Source organism: Melospiza georgiana, chromosome 5 (genome assembly GCF_028018845.1).
Source record: "Melospiza georgiana isolate bMelGeo1 chromosome 5, bMelGeo1.pri, whole genome shotgun sequence".
Lineage (NCBI taxonomy): Eukaryota > Metazoa > Chordata > Aves > Passeriformes > Passerellidae > Melospiza > Melospiza georgiana.
In genome coordinates this window covers 66,776,838-66,793,028 of record NC_080434.1, presented here as the reverse complement: position 1 = coordinate 66,793,028, position 16,191 = coordinate 66,776,838, and the positions used below count along the sequence as shown (strand labels likewise).

At 45.0% G+C, this 16,191-nt stretch overlaps 1 protein-coding gene across 1 annotated transcript in view; it reads right to left on the bottom strand.

Moving 5' to 3' along the window:
* ATRN (attractin) overlaps nt 1–14,234 on the bottom strand; it is a 154,970-nt gene extending 140,736 nt beyond the window's left edge. Inside the window, exon 1 of the mRNA XM_058024020.1 lies at nt 13,918–14,234. Within this exon, the coding sequence (XP_057880003.1) occupies nt 13,918–14,222 (305 nt within the window). The 5' untranslated portion in view covers nt 14,223–14,234. The remainder of the gene's footprint in view (nt 1–13,917) is intronic.
* Nucleotides 14,235–16,191: the final 1,957 nt, after the last annotated feature.

The following is a 16,191-nucleotide window of genomic DNA, read 5'->3' as shown; positions in this document are numbered from 1 at the left end:
CTGATAGGTCTAAAGATAGCAGTTCATCTTTCCCTCCATATTTTTAAATCACTACTGCACAAACCAAAGACTCAACTAATGTTACTTTCTATTACTAGCTCTTCACCTTCTTCACCCTACTTTTAAAACTGCTCTTAAAATATTATCCATTTGCCCTGCTCAAGGGCAAAATTCAATTATAATTAGATGAAGAAAAAACTTTAAAAGTGAAGTAATGATTTGGAGGATACAATGAACTTGTGAAAATCTAATCAAATCATTAAGATTAAAGGAGTAGCAATGAAAAAGGCAGAAAATCTCATTTGAACCAGTGAATGTCATCAGTATACAAACAATCAGGACAAAGTACAACATGGGCTATTTTAGGGGCAACACAACGCAAATGTTATGACAGGAGTCCTACAAACTGCCTTGGTGCATCTAAGTAACACAGGATGTAAACACGTGTCCCGTGTTCCCACCTCCAGGGCTCGGGATGGGCTCTGCAGTCTGAGCCAGCTTGGGCAAGGACTCACCATTCTCCAAAAGCTGAGTGTGGAAACAGCTCTCTAAAAGCATGTTCAGATTGGCAGCTGAGACTCTGATGGTATCAGTCTGATAGCACCTAGCCTGTCTGCAGGGGCTGCAAGGCACCTCCTTGTACCAATCAATTCAGCATCACAGCTGTTATCCACTTCATAAATCAGTCCTGCAATTCTATTTTGTATTAGTGCACTTGGAGAGGGAAGTGTGCTACAACCCTTCTGAACGTAAACTTCAGTGAAAACACAGAAAACATCTCAAGGCACAAACCATGGCTGTGGAAAAAAACTAAATCCAAAAAAAACCCCAAACCAGACCCAGTGATGCACAGCAATTTCGCTTCCCCACTTTCAATCCTGTTGCAGTTGCTGCCGCTGGCTTGCTCCGGATATCACCAGGAAGCAAGGACAGCAGGGAGGACTGCAGCACTGGGTTTAGTTTTATTTCCACATGGAACCACAATATCCTGAGCTGGAAGGAATCCATCAGGATCACTGAGTCCAGCTCCTGGCTCTGCACAGGACACCCCAACAACCCCACCCTGAGCCTGAGCGCATTGCCCCAGCGCTCCTGGAGCTCTGGCAGCCCTGGCACCACGGCCACGCCCTGGGGAGCCTGGGCACTGCCTGAGCACCCTCTGGGGGATGAGCCTCTCCTGATCTCCACCTAAACCTGCCCCAACACAGCTCCAGCCATTCCCTCGGGTCCTGTCACAGAGAACAGAGACCAGAGCTGCCCCTCAGGAGGAACTGCAGTTCACAGGGAGCTCTGAGCTCAGTCTCCCCTTCTCTCCTGCAGTAATATTTCTGAAGATGCCCTGGAATAAGAGTGCAGGTGGCATACTGCCCCATCTACCTTTAGTTCAGTGCCCATTTAGAACAACATGTCCTGTGCAGTCTATGGATAGGGTTCTTCATAAGATTTTATTTACATTTTTAGATCCTAAGCAGGGTTTAATTTCAAAATCATACACCTGAAAAGTTTGGGTTCAGTTTACTCTGTGTGTCCAGGAATATCTCAAACAGTATTCAACGCCAGCAATATTTTGAGATATTTTACTGTATAATCAGTAGGACATTGGCTACCAAGATCAGGATGAGATGATCCATAATATACTTCATATTACATATATCAAAACTACTTAGTTTAACTATTTTACCCTGCTGACCTGTTCTCTTTTCTCCTTAGCTCCACTACTTAAACAGAATACCATATATTAAGGAACATAAGTGACATGCACAATAAGTACTTTGACTCCACAGCTCAGAAGTCATAGAGCTTTACCCACATGTATGTTTTACACATACTATGTACAGAAGTAGCTGCCAAAAGAAAACCCAAAAAGGAAATTTCAAAACTTACCATTTCTACTATTTCACTCCTTGGAGAAATTACAGCAACACACAGCTCACCAGGGCCAAACTTTTCCTGAGTTTGTTTTTAAAGACTTAATAATGAACACATACAACTTATAAAAAAATCTTATAAAAGGACTTGAAGTCATTAGAGGAGAACCTCTGCTCAAATGTGAGTCAGTCATGAGAAAGGGAAAAATATGTGTGTGTATATATTTTACCCCATTAAAATCACAGCTATTTGGTGCTTCTTTAATTTAATTGGAGATTAAAGGGAAAGCATCTCATGCCAAGTCACAGTCCTGACCTGCCATTAATCCTCAGCAGATCAACAGCCCAGCCTGCAAAAGGGCTTCCAACACTCACTTTGGCCATCAGGCACGGCACCTTTTAACTGCTCTTATCACATATTTAAATTAGCAGAATTTAAAAACTTTCCACAATGCTTTCTGACCTCAAAATGGGTGCTTTTTCTTCTTCAGATATGACAGTTACCACAGAGATCATTCATTCATAGAGGTTTATCTCCTCCTTAAGCATTGATGGTAGTGGCCTTCATCCACCTACTTTCATATTTTCAGTGTGTTACAAGACACTAAGGAAACATCAATTTCAGTTGTGTCTACAGAATCCTGTTAATCTCCCTAAACCTGAACAGAAAGATTTCCTTCAGTGTTGACAGAAGTTGATTTATTATTTATTGAACTTACTACAGAAACACAAGACAGCCTTGATGCCCAGAGAGCCCCAGAAAGCCTAACCATGAAGGGCTCAGGCTTCTGCAAATTTATAGCTTTAAATCAATACCAAATGTATGAAAAATTCAAGTGCAAACAAAAATCAATAGACACACACATGGTTGTCTCCTACAGAATTTCTTCTTCAAATCCACAGGTAAAAAGCAAGGAACTCTATGGACACAGGCTGAGAGAGCTGGGATTTGTTCAGCCTGGAGAAAGCTCCAGGAAGAAATTCCAGCACCTTGCATTACCTAAAACAGCTCCAAGAGAGCTGGAGAGAGACTTTGGAGAAGGACATGAAACGACAGGACAAGGGGGAATGCTGTCCCACTGACTGCAGGCAGGGTTGGATGGGATATTGGGGAGAAATGGTTCCCTGTGTGGGTGTAAGGCCCTGGCACAGGGTGCCCAGAGCAGCTGTGGCTGCCCCATCCCTGGAAGTGTCCAAGGCCAGGCTGGATGGGGCTTGGAACAACCTGGGACAGCAGGAGGTGCCTCTGCCCTTGGCAAAGTGGAGAACAGACGGATGAAGTTACATCAACCCACAAGAAAAAGGGAAAGCACTCCCTCCATGCTCCCTGGGAGAAGCTCCAGCCCACCCAACCTCTCATGTAGAATCTGTCTTACACAGGGCGCTGCTTGAGGAGCCCAGGTCTAAAACTACCCAGTGTGAGTCCCTATACCTTCATGCACTCATGCTTCAGTCCTCCCTGCCTTGGGATACTGGAAATCAGTGGGATTTGGACACTGGGAATAGCAAAGGATGTCTCCTCCAGCACCACATCCCAGCTAATGCACACACATCTTGCACTGCAAGCAAGCAAAACTCAGGCACAGAGGCCACTCTGATGCCTCAACCAGCTTTGATCCTATAACACAATTTCCACATTGTGATTTCTTGTCTTTCCATATCACATGACAAATTCCCATAAGTGCTGAACAGAGAAATTAAGATCACATTTAAACTCCATCACTTTTAACACACAATATCCTTTTTCATCAGCCTCAGTGAAGATGATTTAGGCATATTTATAGCAACATTAACCACATTTCTTCTGTAGGGCAGTATTATTCTCAGAATAGACAACTGAATACCAGTTGCCATCCAAACTGTCATTAAAATATGCTTCCAAACCTCCAAATTCCTATGTAAATAGAGTCATCATCAGAACATCTTTAGACCATATATATAATTTGCCCTAATTAATTGATAGGGAAACGGAACCAAGGGGATTAAATGATGAACTGCATTGACTCCTGAAGTCTGTGATACTCTATTCTCAAGGGAACAGTAAAGTTAGAGGCTATAAAGTCATTTCAGCTTTTCCAGCCAGACCACACATTCCTGTTTCACCAGAAATTCAAATCCCCATCCACTCACATTCAAACTCCAAACTTGCATAGAAATTGTTATTGTACCATTCACGTAAGGCAATTCTGCTGGTACTGACATTTGCCTGCTGTCCCAGAAATTCTCAACAGCTCAGGTACTGAGAAAAGCTGAAAGTGATCCACAAATCACTGGTTTAACATGCTTTCAGTAGCACTAGAGTTTTCTTTGGGCTCATCACATAAATTCAGATAAAACAAGTTAACAGACTATCAGAGTATCCACAAGAAAATTTTAAATTCCAGTAATATTAATATGGATGTTTCAGAAGAAGTGTGCATAGGCGGGAAGTCAGATCCTGGTTTTGACTTTGAACCACATCAACACCTCCTCAAAATGATTCATCCTCCAGAAGTTGAACGAGGGCTTACTTAAACACCCATTACTATTCCCAAAATGAAAACCAGTAACTGTAAAGGGTCACTGCAGCCTGTGCTGGTGAGAAAGACACTGACTGACCCAAATTTATAGAGCTGCCTGTTTTGTGTTTCAGTGTAATAAATCAATCCCTTAACTAAAGAGCACTGACACACTGTCAAACAAGGAGGCAGCAACTATACATAAATGCAGATGCAAACTGAGTGTCTTGAACAACAATAAACTAAAAGCAACTCACCCAACAATTCTGCCTGTTCCTGATCTCTCCTTGAAAAAAATTAAAATTAAAATCACCAGTGACCACAAAACTAATTATTTGTCACTATATTATTTGGAATTCAGTACTTTGCTTCCAGCAACATCAATCCATGCTCACAATTTGGATACAGCAGTATCCTTTTTTCTAGCAGCACTAAAATCCTTACTAGGAAACAACGCTGGAGTTTTCCCTGGTTTTTGGGCTTTTTTTCCTTGTAGCACTGGTCAGCCCAGTCAGCACTTCAGTTCCACACTATTCTGCAACTCAGGTCTTGCAAAGGCTGGAAATCTTTGCAGCATCACCTTTGATGATCTCACACAAGATCAAGGTATGTAGCAAGCAGACACTAGAGATCTATGCTCTGAAATCACTATAAAATTCAAGTGACACTCTCCACTCTGGATTAATGGGAGATTGACTGTGTAAATTAATCATTAAAAAGACAGGTGCACAACTCTGGTAGGAAACATGTTGCACCTTGCTGCAAAAAACCTTCACAAAACCACTCTGAAAAGCTTATTTTAGAGGAACTCAAACACGTTCTTGATCGTAACAAGCAATGAAATCTAAAAGCTGTGCTCATGGTAAACCTGAATCATACATTTTCCCTAGATAGTGCAATTACATTCAAAATATCTGGAACATGTGGAAAACGACTGAGCTGTAGCAGGAAAGAGACAATGACACAAGCACAAAGAAACTGAAGGGAAAAAACAGACAAACAAAAACAAAAACCAGCCCCACAAAACAAACCAAAACCACAAAAAACAAAAACAGACAAAACAAACACTAAAGCCACTCAATACACAGCTAAGCCACTGCAGGAGTAATTTTTTTCATTGCAATGACTGAAAACTAAATAGCTTTTAATCACAAAGTAATTGAAGACATTCCTTCCCTTTGCCATGAAAAAATATTAGACCCAACCTAAATTTTCTGAATGGAAAAATACCTCTCACTTTCTGTATTTGAGTTTATAAAAGGAGTTTACAAAAAAAATGCTAATTCATCTGTGCCAAGCTTCTTATCCTTTGAGTAGACAAGCACCACCTTGGAGACAGATATTAAATTTTCAAGCAATACAAACACTAATAAGAAAGTCTTCCAAAGACTGTTTTCCTAGCACAATTTTCTTCTTTTTTTTTTTCTTTCAGCTTATAGAAACTAGCAAAGAAAAAAAAAGGTTTCTGAGAATCAGGAAACAGAAGGCAAAGGGAAATAATAGAAAATCTGGGATTTTCACAGCTGTATTTGTACATCCTGCATCAAGCTGAGCAGCACTGTCTCATGGTAAAGGTCATTACAGATAATTTTCAAAGATGATGTGCAACACCCTGTACCTACACAAAGCAACAACCTCCTATTTAAATTTTTGCAACATGCACCGAGCACACCCGAGCTAAGTTTGTGTACAACAGTGCTTTCACCTCTGCAGCTGTGAGCCCAGCAGGCACAGCAGGGAATAAAAGGGAGTTTACACACTGGAAAACCCTTGGCTGGAATGCCCAGACCACCTCTGTCAGCATGGTGTCCCTTCAATCAGCTTAATTCCATTTCTGCATTTTCAGGAAACTGAAAATTCTGAATCTGGTGATAGTGCAGGAAATTTGTTTTAGCAAGTGAAGCCACAACCAGGACCAGGAATATTTTCCAGATCCTGGGGTATCCAAGAAGTACTTGTCACAATCTGTTCTGATCAGCTGCCCCTCTTCAGCAGGAATATTGCTCAATTCATCAGTAAAACATTTAAATTCTTCTTCATCATGCAAGATGCACTAAGACACTTATTATCAGCCCAAAACAGAATCCATTTTCTTTCAATTATTCTCCAAATCCCCCACTATGCCAATGTCCCAAATTTAGGTTATCAGATTGCTACATAAAGCTTGTTCTGTGTGCAATTAAGGGCTCTTAACAACCCTAATGATGTCACAACTCTGCAATAAGGACAGAGCCCTTACATTCTGAATATCCCAAGCATTTCCCATTCAAGCCCAAACCATGCCTGGAATCATCTGTATGCAGCACACATCCACCAAAACCCTGCAAGCAACCTGCCTCTCCATCAAATAAATATTTACTTTAAGCAAAAGGAGGAAAAGTGACAATCTCAAGTAGATCTGAAGGAACTTCTGTGAGGATCAGCCATGAACAAAGCAAGGGAACAAAAGCAGGAAACAAAAAGCAAACATCCTTACTGCTCCAGTGTTTCAGTGACTAAATGAGTATTTCATTCAAAACTGTGCACAAAAGCAAATTATCATCTCTGTTCACTGCTGTAAAATTGATCACCAAATATTCCAGCCCAGCTTCCAAGCTGCTGCAGTGGTTCAATGGGCAGATGTGAGCATGTGGCTGTTCAGGAACAAAGCACTGGCACAAACTGCTGTGGTCCCTCTTACGGTGAATTCCAGTTTGGAGCAGCTCCCTCCTCCCCCAAAACTACTTTGCTTCAGCCTTTTTTACTCTGTTTTTTCACTATGCTTTACAAGATGTGATTTAAAAGCTCCTACTTGCAGGGAGTATTTTGAGTGCAGGAAAAAAGAAGCAAAGCTCTGTCTGGTCAAGAAGGTAATTCTAAGTGCTGTGCCTAGAACTTCAAATCAGAAAAAAATTCTTCAAGGAAACCATTCAAGAAAAGAGGACCCAAGGGTATGCTAAATTAATACAGTAAGACAACAGCTTGGTGAGCAGCAGCATTACCTAAATATAGGATTTTCGGCATGGATTTCATAAACATGTTAGGTGCAGGAAGCTCAGAGTTTGAAATTTGATTGCTCACAAAAGCTTCAGAGGAACAAGCCAGGAAAATCAAATCCATCACACACATTTAAAATATTATTTAAATTTATCAGGACATGGGACAAAAGGATCACTGGTCCTAGATTTTTTTTTTAATTGAAGAAAACAACTATTTTCTGTGAAAACAGTGCCAATTTCAGCCATTTTTTGGTATTTCAATATAAGTTATTTATGTTAAATGTAAACTGATGAAGATGGTAACAAACACCTGGCTGGACCTGAGCTCATTTTATTAATTTCCAAGGGAAGCTGAGGCTGCCCCACTCCTGGAAGTGCTCAAGATCAGGCTGGACAGGGCTTGGAGCAGCCTGGTCTAGCAGAAGGTGTCCCTGGCCCATGGCAGGGGGTTAGAATGAGAAGAGCTTTAAGGTTCCTTCCAACCCAAACCATTCTGTGATTATTTTGCATCCAAAACGAAAGGAACAGCTGAGACTGAAATACTGGGAAAATCTAGAGCAGTGTCAGCCAAGTGCTAAGGGACTCAGGCAGGTATTCCCTGATCCTTACAGGAACGGAGAAATGACAAAAACGGTGACTGCTGCAGAGAAGGAGGCATTCTAAGTCCAAGTCAGTGATATGTTTCTGGATTTGGCAGGCACAGGAATGTTATCCTTCATCTGCTCTGTTCCAGGAGCTCTCATGCTCAGACGTGCTCAGCAGGAAGACAGGAACAGGACAGGACTTCTCTCTCTCACACACAGAGTGTTCAGTAATTCCAACCACTAAAGCTCCAACAGGCAAGGCACTGGATGTTTGTGAGGCAGAGATGATGGGGAGGATCCAGCACGAGCTGTTTTGTCTGACTGCTCTGAATTTTCCACTACTGCCTCCTTACTACAAAGCAGACTGAAAACAGGCAGTGAGCTTATTGCAAACATTAACAAAACCTCCCGCAAGTCAAATATTTATGCTGCTCGTTTAGTGCACGGCACAAACTGCAGAACAATTCAGATATTTCAAAAATACTGAATTATTTCACAGGTGAAGTTTAGTTCTTAGAACAGCCCTAGTAAAATTTCAGATTGTCCAATAAAACAGTGAGAGGAGCAATAACAGAGAATTCAGATTAAATATTACCCATGAGTTTCCCAATGAACAGATCATTTAAACAGAATCATGGAATGGTCTGGGTGGGAAAGGACCTCGAAGACCTCCTTCACCTTCCACTGGACCAGGTTGCTCCAAGCCACAAAATAGATAATATTTATATATTATATACATGTATGGATAGACAGAAATACAGATATGCATTCATAAGGATATCCACACATACCTCCAAGAACTAAAAAAAAACATATAATTGTTCTTTTTTTCTCAGTGCGTTCATTAAAATTGATGATGTTTAAGTATTTCCTACTCAAATAGCTTCTTCTTCTTTACCAGTGCAGTGTTTGAGCAAGTCTTTCATTAAGCAGCATGGAAGAGAAAATCATTTTAAAGCAAAATAATACCCTAATGAAAAGGGAGGAACAGAATGGGGATCAGACACAAATGCAGGCCCCAGATCTAATTTGAGCACTTAAACTGATTGGATTCAAATTGCCAACATCCTTGGATCTATTAAGCATCTTCCTGACCTTCCTAAATCTACAAATGCCTCAGGTAGCTTCTTAAAGACAACAGCTTGTATTTAAGCTTTTGACCAGAAGTTCCTATTTATTTAACAAAGAGAATTGTGATAGTTCTTTTCCAGCTCACAACTCCCTCAGGTAGTGATTTACACAAACCTAGAGATAAAATTCCTCTTCACTGTAATAATCTTTGGCCAAGCACACTCTACTACCACCAAGTCCTTCATAACATTTAATCAGCAACATGTAACTGCTCCCATTATATTACTAAAAAGAGAGTTTAAAGGATACAGTCTAATCTGTTTTTTACTCCCCAACTGTCAGGTTGCATGGTTAAGTCCGGCTTGGTATTTGCCATCTCCCACCACAAAAAGAGTATTACCATGAAAGGAGCACTAGTGCCTTTACACACAAAATCCATATTCCTGGAATAATTTGGTATTTCATTATATAGTCAAAATATTATTTTCAGCTACCATCAAACTGCCCATCAGTGAGCCTACACACACAAACCACATACACTAACTGCTCAATAAGTCAATCATTATCCTGAATTTGTTAATCCAATCCTTTACAATCTCAGGACAATAAATGGAAGTGAACCAGAGGTCATTTCTTGCTCTGTGCTTTACTTGCCTTGTCTGGTGAGGAGGGGCTGGGGGAACTGGGAGGGCTCAGCCTGGAAAAACTCGTGGCCAGAATGAGAAGAGCTCATTCTCATTCACTCCCCAAAACTCCCAGACAGAAGGGTGCAGCCAGGGGGAGTCAGGCTCTGCTCCCAGGGAACAAGAGACAGGACCAAGAGGAAATGGCCTCAAGTTGCACTTTTGGTGCAGGGGTTAGACTGGATACTGGGGAAAGTCTTCATGGAAAGGTTGGTCAGGCACTGGGACAGACTGCCCGGTAAAGTGGCTGAGTTCCTATCCCTGGAAGTGTTCAAAAACACGTGGGTATGGTTACTGATGGTCTTGGCAGGGCTGGGGGGCAGCTGGGCTGGATGATCTTAGAGGGCCTTTCCACCTTTAATTCCATCTGCTAATTAGGCAGCTGGCTGACAACTCAGTTTAGGCAGGGTGAGAGGTTGTGTCACTGAGCTGCAGACAGCGCTTTGAAGAGTCTGTTAACAAAGTGGGCAGCGTCTTTTTGATTGTACAATAATCAATGCTGCCAATTTCACTCTCAAGTCTGGAGCTCCCAAGCTCCCACTGCTCCAAATGCCATCTCAGGATGCTGCTGCAGCTCTGTGACTAGGGAATTTCTCATCCCTCCCAGCAGCAGCTCCTCTCCTGCCCATATCATGGCAGCTTGAAGGCACAGCAGCCTCCAGCCAGCCCAGAGCCCTCTGGAGGTTTATGCTCAAACAGAAGACACAAGCACATCAGGCACATTCCGTGTTTTCTGTTTCAGCTTCTGTTAACACCAAGATGTTTATCTTTGAACAACTAAAGTGGCTGGTTCCACATCTTAGAAAAAAGTCACATGAAGTCCCTCCTAAATCAGCCTTCCACCTCTAAAAAGCATCACTGATCTGGGGTGTGTTACTCATACACCTAACTGCAGTTTAAAAAAAAAGATTTCCCAGGGAAAAAGGGGAATGGAATATTAGAAGACTGCAACTCGATGCTACAATGTTCATCCTTCACTGTGAACACAAGAAGATGTGAGATATTAGTGGGTTAGTGAAGCACGAGGTGTAACTTTACAGTGTAAATGAAAACACTCAATGCCACAAATACAGTCATCATATACATCTAGATTAGACAGGATGATTAACATGCCAAATTTAATTACATCTCTCAGTCCAGCAGATAAGCACATAGAATACACTGCACTTAGAAAATAATTTTCACCTGCTCTTCTACTTCCCATTTGTACCTACAGCATTTAATAACACATTAAGTCCTTTAAAGCCAAACTCTTGACAACCATGAACCAAACAAAAACCTCCTGCAGAGCCAATTCTGACAGGAGACAGAGCAAACTCAAGGCATGTGAAAGAAGACACAAGACTGCAAAACTATGACCATTGCTTGCATTTCTCAGAGCTCCAAGTTTAAAAACATTACTAGAAATTCCAACTCCTTAATAAACTAATAAACAGACAAATCATCTACAGAGAAAAACATGTATTATGTTTTCAGGCAACATTTTAGACTAGAATTATATGCGAGAAAGAAAAAAGAAGTTCTATCAAAGCAGGTAAGAGGAAAAAAATTGAGATTCTATTAGCAGTGAATATATACCAATTCTTTTTTCACTTGGCATTACTATTCAGAAAAGAAGTCTCTCAAATCCAGTCCCCTAAAAACCACAAATATCCTAAGTTTCTCCAAGAGAGTAACAGGTATGAGGCTATTCCTTAAAGCGCTCTCCCAGCTAAAAGAAAATGCTTTTCATGACAGCAGCAAAAAGACATTAAAAAGGCAGGTCTGGACTTCCAGGGCTTGCCTAGCCTGGAATTGTTTCTATACAAAACTCCTTTCAAACTGTTTGCAATACACACACATCTACAGATGGTCAATAAATATGAATAAAAAAATAAAGTATTTTTCTTCCATGAGTTCAGGTTATATAAACAGTTACCCTCCTCCCAAATCAATAAGGAACATCATCAAAGGGTGCTTGGTACTTTCATCAGCTCCCCAAGAAAGCAGTCACTGCCTAGGATAATCATCCTTTTCTCATTTCCTTCTTTTCCAGGAATCAGCCCTGCCAAGGAATTCACCTAATGCATGCAGACACACACTGGCTCTCCCTCTGCCACAGATGAATCCAAGGCAGGTAACCATCTTACAGAAATCCTTGCCATAATGCCAGGGAGCATCCTCAGCCTATTCCCATGAAGATTTCCATTTTCTCATCCAGTGGGATACACCTCAGTCACACAACCCAACCAAGTAACTCAACACTAAAAGAACTGGCCCCAGCACTGCAGAAACACACTTTCCATCAGCATACAGCCCAAAAACCACTGTCCTGTGCAGACACTCCTCATTCCCACACACAGCTGTTTGCACTTGGCCTGGACCAGTGCAGAGCCAGGGAATTCCATCCCCCAGCCCAGAGCCCTCCTTTAATCCTTTTTTCCTCAAAAAAAACCAAAAAAACAAAAAAAAACAAACAAAAAAAAAAACAAACAAAAAAAAAAAAAAACAAACAAAAAAAAAAACAAACAAAAAAAAAAAACAAAAAAAAAAACCAAAAAAAAAAAAAAAAACTCTGAAGCAGCAGGACTCTCCCAATACCCTCTGTCCTGTTCAATCCCCTCCCACTGCCCATTCTGGTCTCCCCACAAGCCCAGGAGATTTCTCCCACCAGGCTGCTATTCCCACTGTCCCTCCCCAAAAGCCAGCAGCATTACATCTCCAGATGATGAGCCTCCCAAATGCCAGCTACTCCCATAAGGATACTGCTTCTCTCCCCTGCACCTACTTCTCCTGAAATAACCTTTAACCAAAACCAGCACCTGCTGATCTGCCAAGAGGAGCTTCCTTAACCCCCCTGCAAACACCTCTAGAGTCTCCACATCGCTCTGACGCCCACTTGCCCGCCCTTCTCCTCCAACCTGTTCTAAGTGTGATCTAGTCCCATGCACACATTAGTCCTTCTCCCCGCCCAGGAACTGGCCCCACACCCACACTGACCTCCTGTGTCCACCTGCTCCTCACTGCTTCCATCAGCTCCACATCCACACACAAAGCCACCCCCATTCACCCACCATCCTTACACTTCCATTTCTAAGTTCCCAAACCTAACCTTGCCACCAAAAGAATTTCCCCATACCCACTCCCCTCCAGCCTTACTTTCTGTCTGGACCTACTAAAACTTAAACCAAACATTTTCCTGGCCCTGCAGTCCATCAAACCCAGATCCCCACTGATCCAGTGCCCTACAACCACATCCCTGCTCCTACACAGCCCCTTAGAATCACAAATGATCACCAGTAATGCCTGTGTAACCCCAGCCAACCAACACCAAAAATTCAGCCCCCTTAGAGGCGCCTCTCTGCATAACAAACATCCTGTACTCGCCAACTGGGGCACTAAACATCCACTTCCCATTGCTCTGAGAGTTCCCCCAGGAAGCCCAACCACTCGCCTCCTCTGGGGACAGTCAGACCAAGCCTTCCACAGTCACCCCATCACATCCATGCTGTTGTCACCCGTCAAGCCTATTTCTGCACACCCACCTCTCCCTCTGCATCCAAATCCCTTCTGTCCCCCTTCATGACTCCTGCCATCCCTTTACACCCACATCCCCCTCAACCAGGCCCACGCTCACACCCTCACTGCCCAGAGACCCAGCCCCTATTGTCCTCTCAAGATGCTCCTATCCTGCCCTAACACCTGCATCCTTACTGTCACCTGCACCTGCCGCTCACCTTTATCATCACCTGAGTGTCCCTCACCATTCCCTTGACCTGCCACTCACCCTTAGTGTCACTTCCATCTGCCGCTCACCTTTCACCTCACCTGGTCCCGCCCCTCACCTTTACTGTCACCCGGCCCTTTCCCTGCTGCCCTCACTCACCCCTGGACCCTCCTCAGCAGGTCTGAGTGCCCAAACCTGCTCCTCGTACCCACCTCCCTGTTGGCCTCAAGTGCCCCTTAGGGCCCCCGAGCCACTGCTGTGTCTTCTCCTTTTTCCCTTGCCCTGTCCCTGCCCCCCATCCCTGCTGGGGCTGCCAGACTCTCCCCTCGGTAGCCCAAACCAGCCCGCTTCCCACGGTTCAAACGAACTCCCCACCCAAACCAGCCCCTCACTTGAGCCAGACTTTCCTTCCCGTACCCCAAAGCTAACCCCTCACTCGTGAACCAGCCCCGAACCAACCCCAAACCAGCCCCGCGCCCCGTCCACACGCACCCCTCGCGTCCCCGCCCCCCGCCCCGCGGAGGCTCACCTAAAGCGTCCCCCGCAGTGCTGGCACTGGTCGCCCACCCAGCCAGGCTGGCACTCGCACTGCCCGGTGCCCGGCTGGCACCGCCCGCCGTTGGCGCACGGCTTGTCGCATTCCTTGGAGACTGCCACCTCCTCGCCGGCGACGGCGGCAGGGCCCAGCACCAACAGCAGCAGCAGCGCCAGCAGCGGCGGCGGCGGCGGCGCCGGTGACCTCCCGCCCCGCCTGCCCGGTCCCCGCCGCGCCATCTGCGGCCGCTGCCGGGTCGGAGCGGGGCGGGCGGGGGGCGGCGGCACAACGCGGACCATCGGCCGCCGCGGGGCCTCCGCCGATCCCGCTACGGTGGCCGCGAGTGGGGGGGGAACCGGGAGGGCGGGGCCAGTGACGTCACGGCGCGGCCATGGCGGCGGGGAGGGGGCGGGTCAGGGACTCGCAGTCACAGCGTCCATGTCACGGATCAGACTCTAGTGTCGAAAGAGTGGAAGCAGTTCTTGGTTAGCTGCTACAGCTGCAGAGCTTTTCACTTAGGGGTGAGTTTCTCATCTCAGCAAGGTTAACAAGCAGAGTTTAAAGCACATGGCAATTCCCAAACCATGAAATGGCATTTCCCAGGAAATTAGTCGATTTAAAAACTGAGCTGTAAAATTAAAGCCCCTTTACTGCTCCCCATTAGTTAAATATTACAGGTGAGAAAGCAGCAGCTGGCACAGATACAACACCAGCACTGCCCCAGTGAAAGGAGCAAGAGGAGTAACAGAATCAGAATTATTGGGGTAGGAGAAGCCCTTCAGGATCACCCAGTCCAACCTGTGACACCCCACCTTGTCCAACAGCCCAGAGCACCGAGTGCCGCATCCAGGCCTTCCTGGGGCACCTCCAGGGACCATGGAGGCTCCACCACCTCCCCGGGCAGTCCCTGCCAAGGCCTGAGCACCCTTTCCGGGAAGGAATTCCTGCTGGTGTCCAAGCTGAGCCTGTCCTGGCCCAGCCTGAGGCCGTTCCCTCTGCTCCTGTCCCTGTTCCCTGGAGCAGAGCCCGACCCCCCGGCTGTGCCCTCCTGGCAGGAGCTGTACAGAGCCACAAGGGCCCCCTGAGCCTCCTTTGCTCCAGGCTGAGCCCCCTCAGCCGCTCTTGGTGCTCCAGAGCCTTCCTCAACTCTTCCTTTCCCTGGGCGTGTTCCAGCCCCTCGGTATTCATGCTGAACTGGGGGCTTGGGGCTGCCCTGCACCGGAGGTGCCCCTGCAGTGCAACACAGGGCACGGGCACTGCCCTGGGATGGAGCAGCCCAAACTGGACTCCACATGGACGATGGACACATCCCAGCATCCCAGGGTGTCACCGTAACCCAGATGAGCCCAAAAAGGTCCTGTCAGAGGAGGGGTTGTGTCCCCCTAGTAGGTCAGGAATGCCCCCCCACCCACTGTGAGCATGGGCCTGAGGCATAGGGCGACCTCGAGGCAAAGGGGAGGGAAAAGGAACTGTTCAAGGCTGAATGGGGCTCTGATCCACCGAGGAAGCTAAGTGGAAAGAAATTGTTCCCTGTGAGGGTGTGAGGCCCTGGCACAGGCACCCAGAGCAGCTGTGGCTGCCCCTGGATCCCTGGCAGTGTCTCAGGCCAGGCTGGACATCAGGGCAGCCTGGGACAGTGGGAGGTGTCCCTGCCATGGCAGGGGTGGGATGAGATTTAAGATCCCTCCTAACTCAAACCACTCTGTAATTTCATGATTCTAGTTGTGTAAACAAAAAAAAAAAAAAAAAAAAGATCTGAAGAACAGGATGCCCTCCCACCCTGAAAAACAAGGCAGTGATCTCCAAGGACTTCTGGGCTTTAATTTGTAACAGCAAAGGCCTGAACAAGGAAGAATAAAGAAGTTTAAAATCATTCTCTTCTGAATTTGCGGGCAAAGCAGCAAACTCAGTTGGACACACAGCAAGGATATCCTTTGCAGCAGGAAGGATGAAAATTTCAGACCTTTCATTTTTAACAGAGTCAAAAAGATGTGAGAAACCTGACAGTGTTTGCAGTTCTTGGGTAATTGTTACGTTTGGTCTGTCTCCAGCAATATGATTGTGTCTTGACTTACACAAATTGTTTTGAGTGAGGAAATATGTCAACAGCTGAGAATTTATTATTGAAAGAAAAAAAAAATAAAAGAGGAAAAGATACTATTCACATTTTTCCCTCCGAAAGGGTGACCAGGATTTCGGTGCAGCAATGTAAAGACACACAGCAGATTGGGTGGAAATAGGCAGCTCTCCAAATTTAAACAGTTCACT